This window comes from Chlamydotis macqueenii, chromosome 2 (assembly GCF_036417535.1).
Source record: "Chlamydotis macqueenii isolate bChlMac1 chromosome 2, bChlMac1.mat, whole genome shotgun sequence".
Taxonomy (NCBI): Eukaryota; Metazoa; Chordata; class Aves; order Otidiformes; family Otididae; genus Chlamydotis; species Chlamydotis macqueenii.
Genome location: NC_141557.1, coordinates 104,307,628 through 104,335,627, shown reverse-complemented (window position 1 = coordinate 104,335,627; position 28,000 = coordinate 104,307,628). Strand labels below are relative to the sequence as shown.

Genomic DNA, 28,000 nt, shown 5'->3' with positions numbered 1-28,000 from the left:
AAGGAACAGGTAAATTAGTTCTGGGCCAGAACAGAGCAAACTAAACCTTTTACTTAAACACTTCATGAAAACTAAGCATTCTTGTGCCGTCTTCAACACATCAGATTTAAGTGTAATCATTCCTTCTTTTAAGCAGTGAGCACCACAGTGTGGACAGTATCTGTTAAAACAGCCTAGGTAAATAAGCAATGAGATGCTACACATGTCCAAGTGTCAAGGCTACTCAAAATTAAGTTATCCCAGAAGGAGATGTGCACTAGAACAGCCTGCCTCAGGTTCCCTTTGCTACTAAAACTCTTGTAAGAACTTGAGAGTATGCTAAAGGAATGAACTGGTATTTGTAAATTTATTTTTCAGAAATGCATTTGTTTTACACTGCTACAACGCTCACTAAATAAAAGACAAGTAAATGTTAACTCCTACATCTAGAGAGTATTTTCAAAATAATGCAGAGAAGTTATCAGACACGATTAATTCCTTTTTTCTTTTTAAAAGCTACCAGTTTCATTTCTGTACTGTGTTACTCAACGTTTAAAGTATGGTTACAATGATTGTCCCAGGAAACATGGTCTCCTACATGCCTAATATCCAAGCTTAACACAGTATAAATTGAGCAAAGGAAACTAGCTCTTTTAAATGTTTTTATTACAGAAAAACAAAAGGCTTACACTTGACTTAGAAAAGCAGCATTATTCTGTGAAATCAAAGTTATTACAGTGAAGTTGCTTTAAGAAACCTTTAGAGACTGAAAAAAAAAAAAAAAAAAAAAAGCTAGATCCCCGCTCAGACAGCATTTGTGTGACAACAGCAAAACTCCTTATTTCGCATCACTTCTGACACCCAATGTATTACTTGGATGCTTTTCTTTTCCCTGTTTCCTATTTCTTGCTGAATAGAGCTGAGAGAAGGATTTGGTGAAAATGGCAGTACATTTCAAGTTTAATTCTCAACAGTTCAGTACACATCTGATTGACATTATAGTTCAGAAGTGACTGACGCACATGCTTTCCTCATAACTCTAGCAGTTAAATGTTACAGTTTTAACAGATCCTACTGTGACTTGTTTCTTAAGACAGTATTTATCATTTTCAGGTCCATATCTCACAAGATTTCTCAGCAAGTTATTTGGCTACTACTGATCATAAACACAAAAATAACCACAAAAATGAAGGCTCATAGTTGAAACAGTTCTCAGCAGTGCAGCAGAATTCAGATTTTTTATTTTTTTTTAATTACATACCACAGAAGGAACACCAGTGTTCCAGCGACCACTTCAGGTTTTTTTTTTAAGTCAAAAGCTGCAGGTTTCCAGCCTGAGCCAAAATTAAATATGTAATTGATCTGTATTTGAAATCTTCAGAAAAGAGACAAATCAAGAAAATATATAACTGCCTTAATAGTCCTACATTTTAACCATCAGCACTGAGTTGTGCAAAAGTCCAGAGAAATTCACAGGCTTGTCATCAAGTGATTTTTTTTTTTTTTGTAATACATCTCAAAAGTTCTACATCATGTTTAAAAATTTTCTAAATACATCTTTAAGCATCTCACTCTTCAAATATGTAGGCTAAAACTACACCTCAAAGATTCTGCCACAAAAAAAAAAAAAATCAAAGCAAAAAGCAAGAAAACTCAAGTCACTATTTACAACTAGCTATGGAAAAAAAAAATGAAAAAAGGCAATTCATAGAAGGAAAAAGAAAACAAAAAAAAAAAAAAGGAAAACACCCCATATCAGACACCTGCTACTCACTATTCTATGAACTAATTTTTTTCCTCTCCTCCTAAAACAAAAAAGGTTGGACTCAAAATCAGACATGGAATTTTTCTGAAAAAAATTCCTAATTTCCTTAGATATCATTTATACTATTTGATAACAAAAATCCTTGAATTCAGGCATCTACTTACTGTACTCTGCACTGCCATATGAAGGCAGCGGTTACCAAGCTACTTAAACAGAAGAAACAAGTTTCTTTCCTACAAGGAAAAAGGATGCAATACATTTTCCCTGGTTATGATTTATATCATCATCAGGTTTACTCAAATACAGAACTTGTCAATTTAAGCTTACCCATGTTTTTAATTTAGAATTCCTTAATGTAGTGCTATAGCACAGTAATTTCTTATGTGATCAAGCTGCCTTATAAGAAGAATATTATAATCTGTATTATACAGTAATATAGCCTTAAAAAAAAAACAAAACAAAACAAAATCCAGCATGAATACAAAGAGGAAGAGCAATATAAGTTTTGTTTCTGTGTTACTCTCCATGACATCAACGTCAAAGGCTCTTTATAGCTTATCCTTGGAGATTTTAACCCTGAACACAAATTAGTCCTTTTCACAGTTACAGGGTTGTATTAAAAGTGACTTTTATGATGAAACAGGTAACAAAAATGCATTATAGTGACGAATGCCTACGTATGGTAACATTACACTTCATTAACTCCCTCCTTCAAAGTAAGTAACAGCCTCCCTCTAACAAAAGTATCAACACCAACTACCTCAAAGATATGTAACAATCTGAATTAAATACTGTAAAACAAATTTACACCATTCAAAAAAAGCTTGTCATTAGACAGTAACGCAAAATAGTCAGAGGGTGTTTATGTTTACACCTTCCTTTAGCAAGTTGTACTGTGGATTCAGAAAACTTAAAGATCATTTGCACTATAAGTTTGTGTAAGCAGTAATTTAACAGACAATCACTTTCTAAAAGGTTTATAATGTAGTTTTCCAACATTTTCAGATGCTAAAGCACTAATAAAGTCCTAATTTAGCATACAACTCTCAAATCCTGTATCAAATAGACATTCTTGATTGCCAATAATTATATTATTACATTTATTACATGATAAAACAGTCCTCTAATTACTAACAATTTACATTTAACTTGAGAAAATATGGAAGTTTGAGTTTTGGGGTTTCTTTTTTTTCAAAATAATGTGCAACAGATAGAACACATGACTTCTAGGAAAACTCGGGAAGTTGTCTTCAGCTATCAGGCTCTGAAAGACTTCACAGATCTCAGATTTCTTGATTTTTCTTGATTTTCAGCCTTAATTTTACATGAATGAGTATTTAGCTGGGCTATATTAGGAGTAGTTCATTACAGACACTAAGGTCAAGTAACATTATTTCACTGTTCTGGAAATGAACAATTCAAAACTCATCAAAAAAACCAAACCAAAACAAAACAAAACAAAAAAAAAACCAGTGTAGAATTGTACCTGCAAATTCCTTCAAATTGCTCTTTGTTAATCTAATAAAGACAATCAAGAGAACATCCATATTTTTTTCTCTTGATTTCTGAGAAAATTTGAATACATGCAAGTCAAAACTACCATAATGCAGACAAAAAAAAAAAAAAGGTCCTCTTTCATGAAGATCATCAATAAATGACTACCTTCAATAAATAAGTCTATTTGGAAATTCTAGAGAATTGTTTTGCTAAACAAGTTAGTCTTTTTTCTTTTCCATTATGTCTTTCTGTTTAAGCTCTCCATCTGAAAGTTCTGTATCTTTTTCATTCTTTTCCTCCTCTTGTTCTTCCTCACTGCCTTCGTCCGTGAGCTCCCGATCACCATGTTCCTTTTTAGCTGCCTCATGTTCATCTACCCCTCCATCTGTATCAGCTGTGCAGATTCCATAACACATAATGCTGATGACCCCCAGGGGCAACCCAAAGAGAAAGCATCCCAGAAGTGGTGAACTCTTGAACACAGACTGTTGAAACACAAATTTAAAGTAAAAAACACTTTCAGTAACTATACAAATCTACCACATTACTTCTCTTATTACTCACTGTACTTATTCAGAAACATCCAAAATGAAAGTCAGGGTTTTTTTGTTTGGTTGTTTTTTGGTTTTTTTTGGGGGGGCAGACGACGTTGGGGGGTGGGAGGAGCATCTGTTTGTTGGGTTTTTTTTGTTTGTTTGTTTGTTTTTGTTGTTGTTGTTTCCTTTTTTATTACAGAAAGGAGCAGGAGTCCTCATTTTAACCATTCCTATGGTAAATTCATTTTTAAAGTCTTAGAACTTTGAATATTACATGTTGCATTGGGATGGTTAACATGCCAACTGTATACCCTATTAATTGAAGCATGAGAAAAAATTGTTCTAATACTGTTAAACGAACACTTTGAAGCAACTAGTTTAATCTCTTACTTGTATCTCATTCGCAAAAGTCAGTGTGAGTAATAAGGGATGTGCAGAAACATTCTGTTAGGACAGCTACCTACTAAAGAGTAGTTTAACAGTACAGGATGAATGACTTAAGGTTTCAGAAACTGATGGCTAAACGTTGCACATTCACAGAAGTTTGGAAGCCACTCATACAGAAACATGTGAGTTTCAATTTAAATTCACAGTACAGTTTTTTTTTGCTTGTGTAGGACAAGGGAAGAAATGGATTCATGTACATCTTCCCAACAAAATTCTCTTAAGCATAACTAAAATCTAAGAAAGAGGATAAAAATATTTACTTTCAAACTACACCAAGTGTGGTATTTAATACCCTTAAGCCCTAACTAATTAGACTGAAACCACAACATTTCTCAGAACGTTAAAGTGTTACCAATCTCAATGAAAGTATGTCAAAAGGATCCAGAAAAAGATTTTGAATTCTCTCTGTTCTACCCCTTAAAACACATGTCAGATTAATACTGAAAAGATGTGAAAAATAAAGAAACTCACGTATGTTGAATATTTAGCACAGTGGAAAATATTTAATAATATTTTAATAAAACTTTAATCAAGAAGTTTATTTGGCTTAAACCTAATGTATATATATATGTATATAATGTGTATATATATTATATAATATATACCTATATACCTATAATATATACACAATATATAAAATACAAACAAAAGTATATAAAAATATTTCTAAACCCTCTTAAAAGATTTGCATCTTGATTGACAAGAGTACCACTTAGTTTAATGAAAAATAAAACTTACCACTACAGTAGACTTGGCATCATAGATTATTCTCTTGATCCGTTGTAGAAGGCCATCACCACCCTGTGCCTGAAATTTCAAACGGAATTATGTCAAAACTGCTGACACTTTTCAGTTACGATTCAAAAAATTAAAAAAATTCATTCTTCAGAGCTTGCAATCTTAAGTCCCTTTAGAAGGAAATTAAAAATAATTACGCTTGGATCTTATGATTCCCTAGCACTCCAACTTCTCAAGTATAGATAAACATTTCAATAGTCTCATGAAAAATTATCTCACAATTGTTCTAAATAATCAGTGCAAACTTTAACAGCAGACTGGCACTCCACTCTCTTACCATAGAGGAACACTAACAGAAACTATCAGCTATCCTCATGTAACAATTACAAAATTGCAGAGATCTTCTGAACTTTCCTGCAGCTGATGGGTATCTATTTATGGATTATGACAGAAGCAGTTAGAAAAATCTAAGAACTACGTAGCAAGAAGATATGAAGGTATAATAAAGAAAACTTGCATCAACCAATGACAGACTATACCTACACTACCATCTAATTTAGCACCCTTCAAAATAACTGAATGAATACGAAGAAAATTTGTCTATTGAACGGGATCAGTTTTCACCTGTCTTGAGTTGCAAGAAAAACAAATAGGAAGAAAACCTACATTTTGAAGTCAACTGATCAGCCCTTGAGCCTGACCAAAACCCAAGTTACAAAAAAAGTCCACAAAGATGAAACACACTCACAGAAGCCTGCCCATAGGGCCTTGCAGAGAATAACAAGAAAGTTAAGGTGAACAATCCAACATCTCCCAAGGAAGGGAGTGGGGGATGCTATACTTCTCAGAAATTTTACTGTAGTTCAGAAAGTCCGAATCCTATTACTCGTTTACCAGTATACTTTGAAGACTGTCATTGCTCAACAGCTGCACAATTTTTTGGGCATAAACATAGCCAAAGTAGTGCCATTTTATGTCTATAGACACTACTTAGCTTAAATGAAGTCACATCCTGTATTGTCAGTCTTGTATTAGCACTCTCACATAAACAGAGATATGAATTTAGACAGACTTTTAATCATTCTAGTTGAAATACTGCAAACAAAAGGCAGAAAGACCTAAATGACACTATGGCAAAAAACAGAAGGGATCACAAATAAATTTCCTCAAAGTTAAAAAACAGACAAAAATCAATTTCACTTGTTATTTCAACCAGAAGGATATATTTAGATGTCGATAACGTAATAGATGCCGATAACGTAATTCAATGCAATTAACAAAGCATTAAGTGAGAACTGAACAACAAAGTTACAGAAATATCCCTCACCCTGCAACTGGAAACATGACCAGTAAAGTTATAAACAGCAAGCAAATCCACCAGTATCATGTTGCTACATCAATTTGTCAGATTAAATAAACCAAAGTATCCCACATGACTGAAACGATCTACAGCATTATTTGTCATTACCACTTGATGACCTAAAATTGCTAGCGCAATGTAAAGATGGATTCAGCTAACATAATAAGCATTCAATATACTGTGAATTGAGGCTTAAACCAACACAGGCTTCTCCCAGGAGGCAGACAAATGATTTGCCCCTCTTCATTGCAAAGTCTTCTTGCCCCATAAGTGCAAATGAAAGCTTTGATCCATGCTCTCTTTCCTCATCCACACATCATAGTCTTCTGTCCAACTTACAGTACACTGAGGGAATAAGTAAACGCGAGTTTGTTTGCCAACATCAAAAAATTGTCCAAGCCGCCACTCTAGATGGATTTATTAATTTGTGGGTTTTTTTTTTTTTAACAGAAGACAGCTCATTTTAGTTTTAGAGCAGAGGGAGAGGGGTAAGCTTGTGTCTGTTTGTAATGTGCAAAGCAAGTATACTACTAATTTTTTAATCTGAACCTATCATTCATCAAGCCATTTGATTTATCAATTAACTGCCCAAAATAAAGAGCAGAGTTGAATTATGCACTATAAAGAAGAATAAAATTTTAAACAAATGCATTTAAAACAAACCAGGAAATGAATAAAAAGCTATCCATTTACCAGTGATACCAGTAAAAGGAACATCAAGAGAATTCAGCTAACATTATGCTATAAACAAAAAAGCTAGCTTTCTAGAAGAGGTTCTGCAGTCAGAACAGCACGATACAGCACATGTCAAGAATTCAGAATCACATATTCACTGACAGCACCCAAGAGAGGAAGACAGACAGGAAAGGAAGATAAAATACATGTAACCATTTTTTTTTCCCCTACTTTAGCATCTAAGGAAATAAACACCCTTGAACATATTCCAACTCACAATGAGGACTTACTTCAGCTGTACCATCCAAGATATTGTTAATAAATTGAACCATGTCTTCTGCGTTCTCAATGCGCCTATCTGGTAGAAAATACTGCTGATTGGAGGTATTCAGTACAACAATAGTAGGAATTGTCAAGTCACTGGAAACATAAAACAGACAGTTTAGACATTTAAAGAACTACTGTGTAAAATATTGCAATTCAAATCATTTCTACACCATTTAAAAGGGTATCCATTAATCTTCACTTTGTGTGTGTTCCTTATACCAATTCCTTAAAGGCAAGAGGGAAAAGAATCACCTCAACAGTATGAGTATGTTTCTCATTAATACTTTTCCATCACATCCATGTCAGTGACGCTATTGAAGCTTTCCGCATTTTACATACCCATAGTAACTGCAAATCAGGTACTTTATGACTTGCCAATTAGTAAGGGATCACAGATAGTAGCCTTGTATTTGAAATGTGTGATTAGCACAACACATTCAGCGTTTCAGTGCACAAAGGCAAGAGTTTCAAAAATTCAATCCATACAACTGTGGTCCAGCTGATCAGCTCTATCAATTAATCTCTACTGTCAAGTCAAAAGAGTAAGCCATACCAACCTACCAACCAAAATTTTACTTTGTCTCTTTTAGATATGGCACATGAGCTACTGAGTTTTTAGACAATTATTACTCAGCAGTTGACCTTCAGATCCATAAGCATTGTTTACTATTACAGAAATGGAAAGAAATTAAAAAAAAAAAAAAAGCTTAGACATTATCTCTGGAGATAAACTAGTACAATCCACTGTTCAAAGTAGCTCTAAATTCAAAATTAGATCAGGTTTAGGAAAATTTAATACTGCACAAGTGCATTGTTCAACAAGCAAGATTTAAAATACACTAAGTAAGGTGACAAATCTCCTGTACTCTTTGCTAACTTTCTACAATTCTGTTAATAATTAGTTTAAACACTAGGTGGCTTTCCTTCACAGAAGTAGCAATGTAAACCTTGTTTTTCTACATTTTCACTTTTGCCTAATAGTGCCCCACCCATGTATATTTGTAATCCATGTAATACTGATTACACAGCCTTAACTGTGGCTATCAATCCATAATCACTAATTTCATGAAAATATTGTTTAGCGTTTACTCAAGATTCCTATTTTTCTTTGAAGGCATAGGAATTATGCTACATTTTCTCAGACATTTTAGATGTTTTGTTTGTTTGTTTTTTAATTTAAATGCAATTCCAAACCTAGAAGTGAGTAAGTTTAGTACTTATACATGAAAATTTTCTAAACTCCTAGAAAATGGAATACTTTTAAGACTTAAGGTGCAGACCACATTCCCAGCACTCAAGCTGAAAGCCTGGTAGCACCTCAGAAAATGTAAGGCCAACTATAGAGATAACAAAATAATTTCATCCTTTCAAAACACTTTAAAAAACCAACCAAACCACAAAACTTTGTCAACAGTGACAACCTGCAACATAAGATTCTCTAAATACAATTTTCCCTTGATATTTTTATTCTCTATTTATTAGAAGCAAACAAGAAATACAAGTAGGAGGCAATCAAACTAAGTCAGGTGTTTTTGCAAGTGCCAAGGCCCTGGTAACAACTTATCAACCTCTGCCAAAATACCTCAATCTAGCCTAAATAGAACAAGTTTTATTACTTGGATGCAGAAAAGATTTCTGTTCCACCCCCCACAAAAAGAAAAAAAGTGCTTCTATGGCATTTAACAGTCTGGTAACTGACGTTCTAGGAGTTGGTTGTAGAGCATCTGAAAGAAACTCGGCACACAAATGTTATTTGCTATAGAGAGATTAATAAAATAATGTTTAATATGTTTCTTCCAAGAGCTGAGGAATTAATACTCTACATACACCTATAGTTGATATTCCAATGATGCTATATACCTTAGCTTACATAAAAGATATAGATTTGCTTTCAGTAAAACACATAATATGCTATTTTCTTGTTTTGTGCATACCATTTTTAATCCAACAAAAGCACGTTCATCCACTGCTGAAGGGACAGATAAATTATAATGTCTACTAACGGAGTTACAGCGAAGTTCATAAGTGAACTTCTATCAGGGACTATTACTCCTACTGTCCTCACGAATTATACATATTTTGTCCGTTGTGAAGAAACAGAATTTGCTCCTAAGTGCATCTAGTGCAATAAAAAAAAACATTCTGCAACAGATTTCCCATCAAGATTCTTTTTCTATTTCCACTTGCTGCCATCTAGTGGAAAACTGAAGCATTTGCAATACGGTTTTACTCGAGTTATTCAAGTAGCCACCCGAAGACCAGCTATTTATATCACTGAACATAATTTTGCTTTCTTTTACTGCTTTCTACTTATGCTTACACTCTGTTTAGAAAATAATTAAAAGCCTGCGAGTACTTGACCAGCAACTTCTCATACATCACAAATTATAAACTCAGGCATTTTGCAGATTAAGTTAAACAATCCAGCTGAACAAATCTTTCCACTACTACCAGATCACTCCTGCTGTTAAGTGGAAGTTCTGTCTTCTTTCCCTTCATTGTCTTCCTCCCAGAGATCTCATCTCCTTCCTCTGCTTCTTTGCACATCAGTTCTGGTACTCAGCAGGACACACGGGAAGACATTTAAATGTTTTGCTGGAGCAGCAAAATAACTCCCCTAACAGCCTCGCTGAAAAACCAAACACTTTCCTGGCAGGTAAGAAGCTGAAACAACTCAGCAGACAGACATAAGAGCCTACACAGGAGAAGCACTAATGAAGTGAGGAAAGTCTCACTCTTAGCAGCTATAAAGCACTAGATCAATCATATCACTTCAACTGAGAGCTGTTTTTAAACTAATAGTATTCAGGCGTCAATCTACAGATATTCCACAGAAATACAGACCTTGTGCCTCCCAACTCCCCATGAAGCTCCCTGAATCCTTAGAGGCATAAACACATGCTTCGTTCATTCTTTGATCCCCAAGAAAGGGGTTTGGAAAACTTACAGAGCTGGCATATTGACCCATTTTTTTTCCCTTTTTTTCCACTCAAAGGCCAAAGGAGAACAACTGTAAATGCCAAGCAACTTAACTCTCTAATTACGCATTTTTAGACAAGGATCATAATAAGGGAAAATGTCAAGCATTTTGTTAACCTACTTAAATATTTCAAAATATACCATGTACATATCAAGTGCAGACAGCATCTTCCACGCATTTTATGCTGCTTTTCTGCAGAGGCATATTTCTATGCAGCAGTTCTAAAAGGGCATCAAGAATGAAATGTGCCTCTCCAGAAATAAAAATCACAGATAATACATAACCATTATTTACATTTCCTGTTACAAATTGATATAATTTCTGTCTAGTGCCCTGCAAATTTAACAAAGGAGAAAACCCCACAGTTCTAATAGAGTAATGAATTTAACAAAGCAGACCTAAAAGACAAGCTTTGTCAGTTAGCAATATCAGTAAGCCAAACTTCTAACACTAAATTATGTAGTTTAATTTAACAAATAACTGACACTATGTTACATGCTGAATTTTGAGAACCCTAATTTTTTTAACCCTTGAAAGGCAGGAATTCTTCAAAAGATTGTTCTCAATTAAAAATATTTAGCAACAAATACAAGAGCAGAAAGAATATTCAAATAAGAATTTACTTACTCCATTAGTAAACTATTAATGTAATCATTTCCATCCATATGGCCAAACTGAAAATCCCTGCAAGAAAAGCAGTGGAAAGTAGAATGAAGAAGAAGAAAACCAAATAATAGGTTTCAGTGAAAGTTCTTCCTTAAATATTTTTCCTATAACTGAAGGTGAGAGCACACACTCAGTAATATAATTCAAAAATTTATGATCTACAGGACAGTCAGCATCCCAAAACACACTCAGTTAATGAAATAGTCTTATTAAACATCAATATATATATGAATATAAAAGCAGGCACTATAACATTTTTCATGTAGAAAAAGAAAAAAAAAAAAAAAAAAAAAGGACTGCTGTCTTAGAAAGGTTAATGCAGAAGTTCATTTAAGACAGCATAGTACCATATGTGCTTACCTGTGAAAGTGATCCCGATAATCTCTAGCAACTTCCTGTATAACAGATTTTAGTCTAGAAGGAAAAAAACATGACATTGATAATCCAGCATATACTCTGTCAAAAATACAAACAATAAACATTGAGATTTCCCCAGTAAGCAGCAAATAGTATCTCATCAGCAATACGGATTCCCTGCTTCATTAACAAAACACACATCATTCATCTTGCTTGGTTTCTAAGGGCTGAAAGGCTATCTACGACATTGTCTCAATATGAGAAAAACACAGATAGACAGTCAGGCTGCTTCACTCCATCTGTTGTCTTCTGAAGATGCAGCACTGTGACTCGGAAGAACATCTAAAGAGGTCTGGGAAAACAGCATAGACAGTACTTGAACAATATTTTCTTAGTCTAATTATATATGCAACCAGAAAGGGACAGGGAAGGTCTTGTTCCTCTCAGTCTCTTCAGCAACTCCAACCCAACAGCCATTCTTAATCTAAATCCCACAGACAATTAATATATATGCATCACTAAATTCATATTTAATCGAACTGAGCTGAAGAACAGTCATTTGTTTAAACTTACTAAGTTCATCTCAAAGTCATCTGAACTCAAGTACCCTCTTCTATGTCTAAAAGGTGACACAACTGCTTTAGAAAACTATGCAAGCAATGTTGGCTCCTGTAATCTCATTAACAAGTGGTTAGAAGAGCGATACAGGAACTCCCATCATCTTACCGAACTCATGCATGCTTCAACAGAGCCAAAATAAGTAAATTCAGTAGGCTGAAGTAATAAATTAGAGAACATCCACAGGTTAAAACTGTTCATTCAACCTAGCACTTCTGAAGATATAAAAAATTTCCAAAGTTCTCAATGTCATACCAGCACATTTCTCCCATAAGTGTCACCAATACTTAATTCTGTACCTGGTATGTTCCACTGAAGAGTTTTTATCATCAATGACTGCAATAGCCACAAGTTTTCCTAAAATAAGGAATAAAATACTTGAAACCATTTTAAAAGAAACATGCATTCTCAGATGGAAATTACTCCAACCCAGAAGATTAGATACTCTCCAGGAACAGGAATAACTTTTAAGTATAAACCAACCTCAATGCCAAATAGCTTCTTCTAGCTGACCAAACTCTGGTTTTCTTAAAGCTACCAAAAAGAAATCAAGATGTGGCTTAATGCCACACCAGTAGCATTTTATGAAAAGTCTATCTATAGAGAAGAAGTTAAAAGGGGAAAAAAACTAATTCCCTAACCAAGCCGCATATTTGCATATACCTAAATATGAAGCTATGAAAAAAGCTTTATTATATAATGGCAATTACAAGTTGATTCTATGTGATTGAATCACTACTGTATGGAATCAGTAACAACTATTTTTCACACTATCAGAAATTTATAGTATTCTCCTTATAGAAAAAAAAAAAAAAAAAAAAGTAAAATTTACTGGCAGAGCTCAGAATTCATTACATCAGAGAAACAACTTAGTTCACAGACCTCTGTCAGAGGAGCTTAAAGACCAAACACCAGAACACACTGATCTTTTCGGGATTTACTTTAAGATTTTCTTATTAAAAGAAAAAAAAAAAAAAAAAAAAAAACACACCCAGAAAATCTCCTAAGGTGAATCAGTGAATCAGATCAAAATATGCTTAGAAGGTTAGCCAAAGGTTCTCCAGATCAAGCACTTGCTGTTAGGAAAGCAGGCCTGTTAAAGGTGTAGTCATCAGCTGGAATAAGTAAAGCCTCTAGAGTGTGGAAGAACAGTTTAAGTCTCTCTAGAAGCCATGATTCACTCAAAATCCTCCCACTAAGCCAACCTATTGCTTAATTCCTACATGTCATCATGCCACAGGAAGCATTCCTCTCAAAAAAAAGAAACTCTTGTTCAAACAATACTGAAGAGTTTTGAGGGCAAAAACAATGATCCATTCTCAGGCTTTGCTGTGAAACAGCAATAGCTTTCCCTCCCCTGCATCCTCCATGCCTCAACCCTCATTTTTCCCATTGCGTTCCACATCTTAAGACATTACCTAGAGAATACACTACGAGACAACTACTTTTTAGACCAGAAAAGAAGACGTAAATAAATTCCAGGTACTGTGTATTTATACATAAAGTTCTTCAAAATAAATGATGGCTTCGCCATCGTGTTAATAAAGTTTTTGGGTGTTTTTTTTTTTTTTCCTGGCAATTTGAGGAACTGTTAGACAATAATGTAACAGGAAGAAATAAGCTACACATAAACAATTTATAACAGTGGTTTTGTAAACTACCTTCTAAAACATAGGTGAAACAATATTAGTTTCACAAACATGTAAGAACCTAGATATTTCATAATCTTTAAAACCTGAAAGAATTCAATGTTGCATTGAATATAAAGATCTTTGTTTTGACATGGAATGTAGATTATAAGGTATTCTGGCCTGAAAAAATCAACACTTAGAGCATTTCTTCTGCTACTTCAGAGTATGTATACCTTAAGAGCAGTACAAGTAATTTGCCTATTCCAGAAGTCACTTGGGTCCAAAGTTTTCATTTGGCTTGCAAAGAATTTTACTAGAGAAATGCTAAAATATGCCAGGACAGATCCACTTCAGTACATGCTTTCCTCCCTTCCTTACCATATCTACTTCAAAAAATATCTATATCTATTAGGTGTAAGACATATCTAAACACATCCAAATTTGATACTTCTAAATCCAGTCATAAGATTCCTTGGAAGTATTCCAAGAGTTAATACGTAATTTATGCAAAACTTAAGCTGTGCTTAAATTAAAGTCCTACTATTTTTTTTTTTTTTTGTGAATACTACAGGAGTAGACACACTAATTTTTATGTTGTGAGGAAAGGACTATTTTAGGCTTTGGATTAAGCATCTAGTCAATACAACAGGTCTCACCAACACCAAAAAAAAATCTGCATTATCAACTCTAACTCCGAGATTAATTCATTTTTGATGTTTAAAAACCACATTCTTAGTCTTTTTTTTTTTCCTTAGTGTTAAGTACAAGAGATGCCAAAGAGTTTAGTGGTAGCAGCATCTCACCTGTATCTCCAAGTTCATACAGCGTAAACCCATCTACATGAAGATAACCTTGAAATCTTTCTCTGTTTATCCAGGATGACAAATCACCGTCTTCATACTCTTAAAAGAAAAAAAAAAAGAATATTGAAAATTTCACACACATAATGCATTATTTTTTTTTTCTTTTGCTAAGGTAGGCAATCAGATTTATTTATTTCAGTACTAGAGAAGGATGCACTATTTTTTTTCCCTTTTTCCTTTTTTTTTTTGTTGTTAGACAAGCTCTCACACATTTCTGGACATTTCCATTTTAAACTTCTAAAGTTATTTTCAATTATTGAACAAAAAGTAAGTGTATTATAGCAAAGTATGAACTGTTGGTTTGATGATTCTTTTTATTCCCCAATCAAGGAAAAATAATACTATTCTAGAAGAAAATTGTGACCCAGTGCAGAAAGAAGCAGTTTCAATCCTTGTTTTTAAAGGTGAGTGGTGAAGTTTCAAACGAAGTGAAGAGATATAAAAATACAGAAAGTAGTTCTTGTGAGTTCTTAAACAAAACAGAAAGAAATCAAGAAAAAGTAGATGCATTAATACCACTGTGAATGTAAATGAACAAATATTTACATATGATTCAGAATCAGTTATACTGAAGGCTACAGTTTCACATGCTAGATGTTTTAACCCGCAAAGAATCAAATTCCAATCTATACCAGCAACGCTATTATAATTAGATCTTAACCAGAAGTAAAAAAGAAAAATGTATACATATTTATGATGCATATATATACGCATATATAAATGGACATTAAATAAAACTGTGTCAAATCCTATTGTATAGAGTGAATTATCAATAACTTCAGGTTAACAATTGTCATAAGATTGTAGCAAGAAATTCCAAGCATAAAGCTTGCCACAAATCTGCACTGCATTCCCTTACTACAAGGAAGAAAAAAAACCAAAACAAAACACTAGACAAGGCTAGACCATTGAAATTGATTTTGCTCAACTTTTTTCTTATCCTGAACTTTTTAACTTTCTGCCTAATCGTAACAGTTGGACATATAACTTTGTTCAGTCTCCTACACTGTGTCTTCATAACTTGTTTGATTTACAATAATGTTCTAGTATATTATAAAAGAGTAAACTGTTTACAAAGTAAATTAGAAGCCTGGATTATTAAGAATATTATGTTTGTTTTGAAATGTATGGCAAAAGCAAGTGAGTCATACAGCACAAAACAATTCAGAAGATTTGACAAGCTTTCCTTCTCCAGGCCTGTTTAAAAACAAACAATCAAAATATCAAATGCAAATCAAGGAGGCTGCAGAGTGAATTTTTATCTGGAAAATTACTGGTAAGGCAATAGACTGAAGAGGGAGACAAGTACAGCCATTCTATGAAATCACAAAAATATCCTTAACGGTCCATCTGGAGTATTTTGCTGTGGTACTGCTGGTCCTCAGAAATTAAAACAGCAGAATAATTTTCTGAGTTATATATTTTCAACTTAAATTAAAACCTTGCATTTAAAACAATCTAAAGAGTAGATGTATTTGTAAATAAGAGGTGTACCTATAAGTCAACCCATGAGACGCGATATAAGTACGTGTCTGTGCATGCATCTAACAGTCTATAAAGTGTAGGCTTCATTGTATAGTCTGAGTATTATCTAGCACTTAATATACTGATTTTCATACCTACAGATATACACTTTTTAGGTGAGTGGCAGGTGTTCTGTTGCAAGTGGTGTTATGAAATACTACTAGTCTCAGGTGGCCATTCTACCATGTACATGCTGAACAATCCAGTCAAAGTAGTTTATCCAGCCTAAAATTGCTGGAATTCAATAAAATTGAGGAATCCCCAACACTCTAACACAACCTTCAAAATCATCCCAACTGTTCCATTTTCTCCATATATACTTTAAATATCTTGTCTTAAGGCAATGTTCACTTTTACTTACCATCATAAACAAAGTAAGTTCCATCTTTGAAGACCATAACAGCAGGCAATTCAGGCAATGTCACATACTGAAACAGATGTGGTTTTCAATTAATCCGTGGAAGATTAAAAGATTTTTAAGCAGACAAGCAAGAAAAATCTTGAAGCGTGGAAATGTAGTCCATGGGAAAAATCTCAAAGTACACTCAAATGTTTTCTGTCTACATTTACTCAAATAAATGTATCAGCTTCCACATACAAAAAAGTAACACAACATAAACTTATTTTTTAGATGTAGATCTCACAAAGTGTAAATGAAGCTGGATTTTTACTAGTATCTGCAGTAGCATGAGGAACATTTTATCAGTTGGACATGAACTTTAGCTAGAAGATCAGAACTTGAGGGTTTTATCAATCCTGCTCTCTGCTGCAAATTTGTGCTGGTGTCAGCATATCTGTCATACCGTTACTTCTACTAAATAGACAGTCAATATTGTAGAGTAAAATAATAACACTCATGACATATCCCACTAAAACTGGGCTATTTCCTGTGGTTCACGCTGATCTTAATATAAAGACACAGCTTCAGTAGACAGGGCTGCAAATAGTCCTAATATAGGCAAACAGAACAATGAATGTCTCATTACCATCCTAAAAATGATATTTAAGATTGTCAGCAACATACACAAAAAAAAATACAAGACGCAGAAATCCTTCCTTTGGAACACTAAAGAATATTATTCAACTCATGTTTAGTAAACTGCCACAGAAGAATACTGCATCTACTCCTTACTGTTTGCTATCATTCTAAGTCAAAATTCTAATAGCATTTGTGGTTAAGAAATGACTGTATCATGAGCTTAGTTTTGGTGACGATGTTGCCTGACTTGTCTAATTTTCTGCTATGTTTGGGAAACATAAGAACAGTATCATGAGTGCTTTTCCAAATTACGTGCCTTGTGCAATCACTCTGCATTATCTTTCTTGGAAATAAATACAAAGGCAGTAAGTTTATAATGTAACTGCTCATACGAATGAGCAAGACACAAAGCTAATTCTAGACAATGCTTTATTGTCTTATTTGCCCAAAACATACTTTAGCATCTTTAAAGGGCAAATCAGTTTATGTACAGTTTATGGCTTGCAAAAGATGCCTTAAGCTTGGAACAAGATTACCTAAGGTGACAGAACAAAGCCTAACAGTCAATACTGTCATGCAAAGCCTCATTACAAACAGCAACCAGTGATTTCATAACATTTTTGCTTCTCTGCATAGAATACTGCCTACCATCACTACTTCAGTTTAAATTACATTTGTAGGAAATTACATTTGTTGGGAAAAACAGCTCACCGCTTGTATCACTGTAACCACAGAATCTAAAAGAGTGCCAGCCTTTTACACTATGTCCACTACACGAGTAAACAGTATTTTCTTGCTCTGAGGGGGCTGAACTGCAAATAGCAATATTCAAATTGAAGCAGCTTTTCATACAAGGCTTCTGGAAATCTAACAATACACTATTTATAATGACGTCAGTTCTACTTATGACGTTGGAAAATGCAGGTGTCTAAAAAAGATAAATCATGCTAGTTCTCACTGCTAATCTCAAACTAATTTCGAAGTCATACGTTATCAGGCTTGGAGTAGACTTAGGTCCTACTTGGAGATAACAATAAATGAAAAAAGTCTCTCGATTTTGTTTCAACATATAAGCAACAACGGTTAGACTAACAACAGTAGTAGCAACTTTTTCCACCCTTGTGACTAACTAAATTATTTCCTTATTACAGAATCTTCCAAAGAGCCACAGGAGAATTCTGCAGCCCATAGACTGGATCAGTTGATCCCTGGGCAGACTAATGTTTTGATCAGCCGTATTGCACAAGGTAAAAATAACTTATCTTTTAACTTCTCTGATTTTTAGGGTACTAGTGGTAGTCCATGCCATAGATTCCCATATTATTTATAAAAGTGGTTGGTAAAAGGGCTGTCAGGAGCAACAAGAGCTGTGCATTGGCTAAAAGTCAAAGTATCTTCTCGAGCAAGTTGTACAGTCCACGTTGAGTTCTGCATATCTTCTGTTTAATTTTATTAACATGAGCGAGCAAGGAATTTGGCTAATACAAAGCAATAACAGACTGAAACTGAGCTTGTTTTCTTTAACATAAAGATTCCAAAATTAAATGTTTCAGCGTAATTAGCTTGAAATTTATCAAAGCCAAATATATTGTAAGAAGCCATTTCTGTGCCATTAAAACAGCAAAATTACATATATGAGAAGAACTATACCATTTCTGAGGAAATAGTAGGAACTGAAATAGCTTACCTCAGGCAGCACATCTTCTGAGGCAGAAAAAAAGTATGTATAAACTATTAGTTCTGAAGCAACTTCAATGTATTTTTCCTGCAAAAATATATACAATGTTTTTTTTAATTTCTGAACATTTAGTATGCTTCAAATGAAAGTTTTGTGACATACCTTATCTTCAAAGAGTAATTAGAAAATATAGTTATGACAAAAGATTGTAAAAACACCTCAATAAATGTAAAAAAATAAATGAGAATTTATTTACAAACATGCACTCCAGTCTTTTAGAAGATATTTTAAACTACATCTGTGAATAGACAAAAGAAGTAACTATTTTATCAAGCTTCAAACCTTTAAAGGAGATTCACCACCAACATATACAAAAAGTACACGATGTCTCTTTTGCACATGCTCGAACATATGCTGGCTAGGAAGCGGCCTGATAAGAGGTCTGGGGAAGAGGGGGGGCGGGAGGGGGGGTGGGGGGGAAAAAAAAAAAGAGAAAAAAATAAATCTCAGTTTCTACAAGCTGTAAAACTCAAACAAATAAAAATCTCAACGAACATGTCACACAGTTTTTTGTGGTCTTTTTTTTTTTAAACTAAATTCCTCAATGAAAATTAATTTAATTTTTCGATTTATTTCAGTTTCAGCTAAAAGCAAACCCACTAAAAATCCCCCTAAAATAAACTTGTTATATTTAAATCTGAAATTAATATCTTAGTACAAAATGCTGCAATGTTGTAAACATGCATGCCATTTACTGGCCACAGGATTCCAGATTGGACTGGGTTGGAAGAGACCTTAAAGATCACCTAGTTCAAGCCCCCTGCCATTGGCAGGGACATCTTCCACTAGATCAGGTCAATCAAAGCCCCCATCCAGCCTAACCTTGAACGTTTCCAGTGATTAGGCATCCACAGTTTCTCTGAGCAACCTGTTCCAGTGTCCCACCACCCTTATACCAAAAAATGTCTTCCTTACATCCAAACTGAAACTATCCTCTTTCAGTTTAAAACTGTTGCCCCTTGCCTGTCTGTACAGGCCCTGATAAAGTCTCTTTCTTATAAGCCTTCTTTATGTAGTGAAAGGCCACAATAAGGTCTCCCTAGCCACAATAACAACTCAGTCACTTGAGAAATAAATTCTGAATGTAAGGACAGCAATTAGAAAACATGGTCTTAGAAATAAATAATCTTACAAAATTCTTGTAAATTACTAGAGATCACTGATATTCCTAAACTACAGAATTCTAAACAAAAATTAATACTCTGTACTTATATGAATGCTTCTTAATTACATCTAAGAATGAAGGAAGGAAATACAATTCTTTTTTCTCCCCAAAAATAACTGTCTACAGCATTTTGAGGACACGGGTCACTGTAGGGAAGGAAGAAACAGCCAATTGTTATGAACAATTTGGTAAAAGGAATTTCCTTATGTTGCCAACTGCCATAACTTTTCTGATGCATAAGTATATATTAAACATATTTTTAAGAGAACCTTTGAGTATTAACCAGATTCTGCATTAGTAATGATGCTTATCTATCAGCCAACATTTAGGTCAGTATTCTTGTTTCTGGCTTCAATGAGTTTCATTTGTTCACGGTTTCCACTACTTTGAAAACCCTTTAGTTCTTGCACTATAAAGAAGGGATTGAGACTAGCCAGTCTCTACTTACCTCCTCCATGCCATTCACCACCAGTCTCACATGCAACATGTATAGTACATACAGTTTTTAACTTCACGTCAGTGGCTTGTTCTTTTTGGAATAGATTTAATTTCTGGCCCACCTCAAAATACTACAGAAGTTTTAAGTCACCAGAACACAGAAGAGTATACTTACCCTGCTACTCTATTAGCAAATTCAACTATATCATCTTTAGTTCTAGGTCCTCTATAGTTGTATGCCAAGTCACCTTTTAAGCTAGACAAATAGGAAAGACAAAAAAAAAAATTAACAGAATTGAAATCAACTAAATAAATTCCAAGTTTGCTAGCCTACCTTTAAGAGGTCTGTTTCTAAATAAGAAGCTTGATATTATTGAATTTCAAAGCAAAACAGTCCAGTAGAAGTCAAAGATAATGTCAAAATTAAATGGTGGAGTTCTTCTGTTTGTTTGGTTTTGTGGCCTTTTTTGTGGTCTGTTTGTTTGTTTCTTTGGGATTTTTAAGCAGAGTGCATTTGGGGTTTTTTACTGCCATTAAATCAGTGACAGGATAGGTAATTGTTAAAAATTCCGTGGGAAGTATCAACTTACAGCTTAATTGTTGGATAGCCTCGCACTCCAAATTCAGATGCAATACCTGAAAGAAATGTGTAAATGTCAAAATGAACCAAGACTTTCCTGCTCTTCTACCTTAATCTTTAAATATATTTTACTGTCCAACAGTAATACAAGGAACCTACAACTGGATGCTGTCAAGGGACACACTACATAAAGACACTCGTATAACAGTACTCTAAGCAGCATATCAAAAGCATATCTTTGAAAAGCTTTTACCTTCCTTTTTTTTAGAAAGAATTCCCTACCCAAGAAGAAACAAGTGTGATAAAAAAACCACATACTACAGCACGTTGCCACTTTCCAAAAGAAAAAGATCATTAAATTATTCTCCAATAACTGTTTTTACATACTTTTGCTGTGATACAGAACAGAAGACTAACTAAAGAACAGTGTCAAAATAGAGGCTGTCATGAAATTACCCCTAACTAAACCATACTTACTAGAAAAGGAAGTTGCATCCATCTTCCCAACTTTTACGGGAGAGCCCATGTTTTTCATTTCTATACCCACTTCATTCCACACAGGCTCCAGTTTCTTGCAGTGGCCACACCAGGGTGCATAAAACTGGGAAGCAAATACATTTTAGTTAAGAAAAAAAGATAATTTAATGAAGATAAATAATTAAGAGAAGTTGATTCTATTATTAACCCTCAAATAAAATAGCAAGGCTTATTTTCCAGTTGTGGTATCCCTAATGTCCTAATAAAACTGCAAATTAATTACAAAGCTGGAGTGACAAACAGAACTTTTACGATTTGGTGCTGCTTTTAATATGAAAGCACAAGTTTGAAAAGATATAGTCAATTGCTGTACTATTACACGATTTCTGACTGTGTGGTAACTTTTTTAATAAAAATTTGTCTTTCAGAATATTTTCCTCTTTTTTTGAAAGTCAAAAGATCATGTAATCAGTCTATCTAGGAATATGAAGTTATTTGCCAATAAGGGAACACTATTCTTTGAAAAGAAGGGCAATATATACACTTAAGCTTCTCCAAGCTGCCCTCTTGATTTAATTTCTTCAACAACTACTTTTACCTGGCACACTGTAAAATTGATCCCGTTTTCTCAGGGCCAAGTAGAGCTGAGAGACTTCACTTTATCTTTCTGCCTGTCTTGCTGCAACACCCCAGTGAAATTAAGTTTTGTTATAACAGGATCAAGTTACAACTTGACAAAGTTAGATTTTATTTTCCTAGACATTACTGATCAATTCAGAATCAGCATATATAGTCTTCCCCACTCAAAATTCACAAATCTGAATTATGCAATTTGGGAATTAGAGTTCCTATTTGGGTGGGCTAAAATGAATTTTACCTCACTCCCAAACAAGCTCCATCTTTTCAATAATTCCTTGCCTCTGAAACAAGGAGCACTGAATCTTCCTAAATATGTTAGAAAAGTAAAAAAAAAAGCCTCTCATATATTTGATGTTGTCATGTTAAATGTCTAAACACAAATTAGCTAGTATAATTAGAGAATGGACTTGTAAAAATTCCAAACGGAGGTTATGATCTCCTGACTATAAGCGTTAAGTAACCTGCTTTCCTTTTTTGAAGACTGGACCCCCACTAGCAAGGCTTTCCATTCTTCTCATATACTCACATCTACAAGCCAAATATCATCTTTACGGTTTTCTTTAAACCTAAGAGGGGAAAAAAATTGAAATCAATATATGACATCTCTGAGAATAAATAAGCGAAGTGCACGTGTGAAACAGAAAAAGTCTACAACTAATTTGGTATAAAACTATAGATACAAGACTTGTTTCTTTCTTTGGTTGTCGATGGAAGGAGGAACTAGGTTTTTTTTCAGTATTAAGACTGCACCTTCATGTAATACTATGTACACAGTCATACCAACTATGTTTCTATAACCATTTGCCAAGATATAAAAATCCCAAAAACCCAGGAAAACAGAAAGAAGTCAGAAAGCACATCAAAACATACAAAAGACACAAAAGATATTTGATTAGGATATCTAAGAGGAAGAAGTATTTTGCAGTTGTTCTAGTTATACTAAAAACTGTTGTTGACTGTTTAGAAAATGTTGTGTTTTTACAGATCAACTAATACAGACTCTCACAGCATCAGTTTACAACGTTAATCTTAGCCTTACTGAACATAGACTAACTAAAGTATCTTCAATGTTAACATGCAAAGCAACTTTAGTTCAACTTCCTCCAACCTTCTACTATAGGTGCATCAGTTTAAGAAACCATCTTAGTGGAATAAAAATGTTGAAGTTACTGATAAAAACAAGAGACACACAGGTACTACTGAATACTCTTAATGCAAGAGCAGTGATATCTTAATGAACTGACCAGCTTTATTAAATGTAAACCTGTCACTAAATGTTAAACCCTCTAAAAATAAACATGATAAATCAAAGTTCCTTGATACCTCTTGAAATGTTGCTTACACATTTCACTGATCTTTTTTCACTACAAGATTACAGAAATTATCAAATTACTTAACTATGTCTATGTTGAGAATTAAATAACCCAGAATTCTAATGTGAGGTTTCTTTTTGTAAAAGATGGGCTTTGTGAAAGTGACTAGAACTGGGAGTAATGGCACAAGCTATAAAACATATTATACAACATTCTTATTGTAACACTCTTATTGTGAAAAAAAGATTAATATATATAAAATTACACAATAAGTATGTGATCTACACTCTAAGTTAAGATCCAATTAATAGAAGTTATAATCCAGCTCATCAGTTCTCAATATGTACAATGCCTATAAATGACTCCAAGGCAGTAAGAAGAATCAGAGACCATTTATTTTATTTTATTTAAAGTTGAATAGATTTGTAATGGTCCATAACAGTCTTGAAGAAATACTTAGAATAATCTAACTACAGCACTGAGTGCCTGAAAATTAGAAATGCACCATTTCATTGATAAATTCAAGCCTTTTTCATTTTATTGATGGCATACCAAGGTTGCAACGCTTGTAAAGCAGAAAAAGTATCTGCAGTGACTAACATAAAACTGCTACAGGAAAGCAGCATTTTTAAGTCACAAAATTGCTTAGCTGACCATCTTACTAAAAATTTACTTCACCACTCTAAGTATTACAGAGCTAATGAAGAACTAGTTATAGTTCAGCATCTCTTGAGAACTTTAACGAACCTCCAGCCAACTTCCAATTACAAAGTCAAATAATTGGTTATGATGCAACAGGCAGAAAGAAGCTACTCAGTGATCAGATCCTGGGCCACACTTCCATTTAGAGTATCACCTTCTGTTTGTAAAAGAAGAACTTATAATGAAATGTTCTCCTCCTGCTGCCACAGTATGACTGTTAGAGGAGATTGCACAGAGCATTAAAGCACCGAGAAAGGCAGACTGAAATCTTACAAAACCAGTAGACAGCAAGCAAAAGAGTGAAAGAAAGGAAACACCTAGTGGCAGAACATTCCAATGTAATTGAATAACTTTGGCCTAAGATATTATAAAAAATATTGCAGTTTTTACAATAATAAATTTCAAGTTGTACCACTCATTTACAAGCACCTATTTAATTAAAAGATCAACTTCCACAGAAACTAAAATCTGTAGTGTGATAAAAACCAGCTAAACTCATTCTAGTTTTGGTAATGCTAACGATTAAATTATTAGACAATAGTACGGAAGTTCAATACACTGACTAAGAAAAACAGAAATCTCTGTACAAATGAGTATTTAAGCATTTTCTGAAGGTGCTGTTTCTAGGCCCTGTAAATATATCTCAGAATGTAAAATTCCATCACCTCTTTTTAACAGTCCTATGCAATCCTCTCTGTCAGCTGACACAGGCACAATCATACTCGTGGAAAGATAACATAGGTGCTATATATCCTTGAATCAAAATTGTTTCAGATACATATGACTCCCCAATATCTGGCACTACCTGATCAAATGTTGCCTCAACCTCCACTTAATCCATGCACCCCATTTATTCATTAATGGTTAAAAGAAAACAGCATGAAGCAAAACTGAAGACCAACGCCACAAGTCCAAGGACCTTAAAAGAACTCAGCTGCTGCTTCTATTCCTCCCTCCCTTCCCACTCCCTCTTACTGTGTTCCTGATGCTTCTCAACATTGGCTGAGCCACCAATCCACCCTCACAGACAGAAAAATATTTCCTTTTTTTGGTTAGGTTACTTATCTGCTTTGTTACCACACTGGAACAACTCAGCAAACATCACAGGATGCGTAGTGGCCTGAGGCAGTCAGCAGTTAGATCAGCACAAGCTGATAGGAACCACAGCTCTTACTTTGCATCCCTTCCACAGCCCTGTTGGGTGACGCTGAGTAACTGGCACCTCTGTTAGTTCTCTCTGCTACTTGTTTTCCTATAAGGCTGGGAAAGAGAACTGCACCTCATGCTAGTAGGAACTGTTTACAACTACCAAATTCCCATAAAATCCAAAGTTTTCAGTGACAGCAAAAACTCCATGTTTAGGCATCTATAAAATGGTAAACTTGAAACTTTCACCTGTCACTGCTCCCAGTTTTTTTAAAGTAATTGTTTTCTTGACTTTTTTCATCATTTGCCAATCACATTTAAAAAAAAAGCAAAAACCTGTCCTGAAAAAGATCACTATTTAACTCTTATTCCCAATTGCAAATACAAGAATCTGTATAGTTTTGTAGCTGAAAAATCCAAGTGTTCTAAAATAGGATTTTCTTTCAACAGCTATTTAAAAAAAAGTCACGACTACAAACTTATGCTTCTTCATTTCAAAACAGCAATTACATTTAAATTTATACCTGTGGAAACATGATATGGGAATATGATGTGGGAGCACAGATACACACTATTTTATTCACCTAGCCTCTTTATCTTCAGTCATTGAAAATATGAGCCATGTTTCAAAAACAAGCTTTGAAAATCAAGTTCAAGCAGTTCCTGTGCTTCAGTTGCTTTTTCACAACACTTTAACCACCAGTCAGATGCTGATGTATCTTTCTTCAGTACCCCTTCCATACATTCCCATTCCCTCCCTCGTAATTCCACTGCACCTCATTTGATCCTATGACTATCTGCTCTAGCTGAATAAGCAACATGGTGAAAAAGTAAATGGTTTTCTGACTGTTTAGCTCTACGATGCAATTTGTCACAGATTGAACCCTCATGAAAACATCACCTTTGAATAGCTTAAATTTATCATAAAGTAGCCATTTAACGACACTTTCTCCTCCCCTACCAGTAGTATTTTCTATGTTTTCTGTTTCAATTCTAATAATCGTGCTGCTTTGTTGCACCTTAGATCAATCTGCTGATCTGACAATAAACAAACTAAAAATTAATTTCATTTTTGGAAAGTTAGTTTTTATTTGGAACTGCAAGTATGTAGCCATCAAGCTGCTAAAGCAAGGCAGTACACGAACAATGATAGTACACAGCCAAGTTAAGGGCATGACTAGCCATTTCAACACCTCCACAGAGTCAGGGCTAAATCTGTTGTAAAAGCACATTTTTATATTGGAACATAATTGGCACTTCAAGCAGTCATGAACTAGTCCTGCATGCCTCCTCCTCTTTTCTGTTTCTGGCCATGCATGAATGCACTTTTACTCATTCTCCCAACTGCTTGTGGTAGCTATGCAGCAAACTCTAATGAAGCAACCAGCTTTTATTTGGGGCAGATATCAATACACCAATATATTTACTCTACCAAAATGAAAGAAAGTGCAGTGAAACCTAGGAACATTTTTGGCAAAGCATCTGTAACAACAATTTTAAAACAACTATGAAACTAGAAGTGTTCCTCAGCTTCACTAATTGCACCTACTTAATAGAGACCACCACCTTTCTGCCACTTTTGCTAAGAAAAACACCAGCTTTTCCAGTGTAACTTCCTTGACAATCACACTCTCCACAAAGCTGTCAGTGTGGGGTCACCCCCCTCGCAAAAAGACAAACAGCATGTAAGGAATAAGGCAAGACATCCCAGTACTTACGACTCATCTAGATCCTCCACAAAACCCGCACCTGACGCCACCAGATGTGCAACCACTTCGAGACAAGGAAAAGGGCACCGTGAGTGACCCCCACACCAAACTGGGGATGCTCTCCCACGCCAGCTGACGGGGTCACCGCCAGCGAGCCCTTCCCCCTCTCGCCTCCAGCGCCTTCCCACAGCCCCAGCTCTCCCCGTTGCCCATCCCCGGCCGCCGCAGCGCTGCCCGCCGCTCCCCTCGGCCCTTCTCCCGCCTCCGAAGCCCACCGCTTTACCCTCCCTCCACCCGCCATCCCACAAGCCCTCAGCTTGGAGCGACTGGCAGCCGCCCGGCGGTTACCGGCCGCCCAGAGGAGGCACCGCCACCGCCCGCCCGCCGCTGCCATGTTGACAAGAGACCCGGCACAGCCGGAAGGGGAAGCGGCGCGCAGCGGCTGCGGCGGCCTTTCACCACTGCGCAGGCGCGGGAGCCGGGGGTGGCTGGGCGCGGGGCGGCGGGGGGCGTTGCGGGAGGGGCGCGCGTGGGGAGGAGAGGCGGCGGCGGGGTCGGCGCTGCCGGAGGGCAGTAACGGCAGCCGCGGCCCGGCCCGCGGGCGGCGCGCACCCTGGCAACTGCCGGCTCTCCGCGCCGCCGAAGGGCGCCCCTGGGGAGGCGGTGGTGACACCGTGACACGGTGCCGGGACGCGGCGTGGGTGGACGTTGCCGTCTGCCCGGTGGTTTCGACAGCTGGAGCCTGCCAGACTCTCTCATTAAGTGAAACCAACGCTCCGATTCCTTGGAAAGCGAGTTTCAGCAGAAAAAAAAAAAAAACAAAACCGTGTGCCCCCTCTCATGTTGACAGCTGTCTTCGATAGGTGGAGCTCATCCTGTACCTCCTCCTGATGCTGCGGTGTCAGCACGGGCTTGCTCCCTGCTGCGCGACGTCCGTGTCATTCTCTTCAGCTTCCCTCATCCTTTCAAGCCCGTTACAGTCTTTCCTATCTTCAGCTACTTTGTCTTTCTTTCAGTACAGATCAGCAGGTCCTGGAAAGCCAAGTAATCCATCTGAGAAACTTTAAAAAAAAAAAAAACTTTAAAAAAAATGTTCAGTTAAAGCAGGTTTTTCGTCTGGGACTGTTCAGCCTGGAGAAGAGAAGGCTCAG

General features: G+C 35.6%; 1 protein-coding gene across 3 annotated transcripts; it reads right to left on the bottom strand.

Annotated features, from left to right (window-relative positions):
- Positions 1–605: 605 nt before the first annotated feature.
- On the bottom strand, positions 606–27,255 carry TMX3 (thioredoxin related transmembrane protein 3). Of its 3 annotated transcripts, XM_086740560.1 has the most exons (16): positions 27,198–27,255; positions 26,859–26,913; positions 22,506–22,545; positions 21,341–21,464; positions 20,874–20,919; positions 20,459–20,539; positions 18,963–19,062; positions 18,630–18,707; positions 16,325–16,391; positions 14,380–14,478; positions 12,245–12,302; positions 11,331–11,384; positions 10,932–10,988; positions 7,288–7,417; positions 4,963–5,031; positions 606–3,726 (listed from the first exon to the last, which is right to left on the bottom strand). In XM_086740560.1, exons 1-16 carry the CDS (start codon positions 27,241–27,243, stop codon positions 3,460–3,462), a joined length of 1,371 nt encoding a protein of 456 aa, XP_086596686.1. In that variant the 5' UTR covers positions 27,244–27,255; the 3' UTR covers positions 606–3,459. The 3 variants fall into 3 exon arrangements, with proteins under 3 accessions (XP_086596686.1, XP_086596687.1, XP_086596688.1); XM_086740562.1 differs by lacking the exons at positions 606–3,726; positions 4,963–5,031 and adding an exon at positions 6,022–6,667; XM_086740561.1 differs by lacking the exons at positions 22,506–22,545; positions 26,859–26,913; positions 27,198–27,255 and adding an exon at positions 21,939–22,064.
- Positions 27,256–28,000: the final 745 nt, after the last annotated feature.

Excerpts from the sequence above, each read along its gene's own strand:
- TMX3 (XM_086740560.1), bottom strand. The coding sequence starts at position 27,243 with ATGGCAGCGGCGGGCGGGCGGTGGCGGTGCCTCCTCTGGGCGGCCG. Across the intron at positions 26,914-27,197 it reads GTGCCTCCTCTGGGCGGCCG|TGGTTGCACATCTGGTGGCG; the intron begins GTAACCGCCGGG and ends CTTGTCTCGAAG. Across the intron at positions 5,032-7,287 it reads TCTTGGATGGTACAGCTGAA|GCACAGGGTGGTGATGGCCT; the intron begins GTAAGTCCTCAT and ends TTGAAATTTCAG.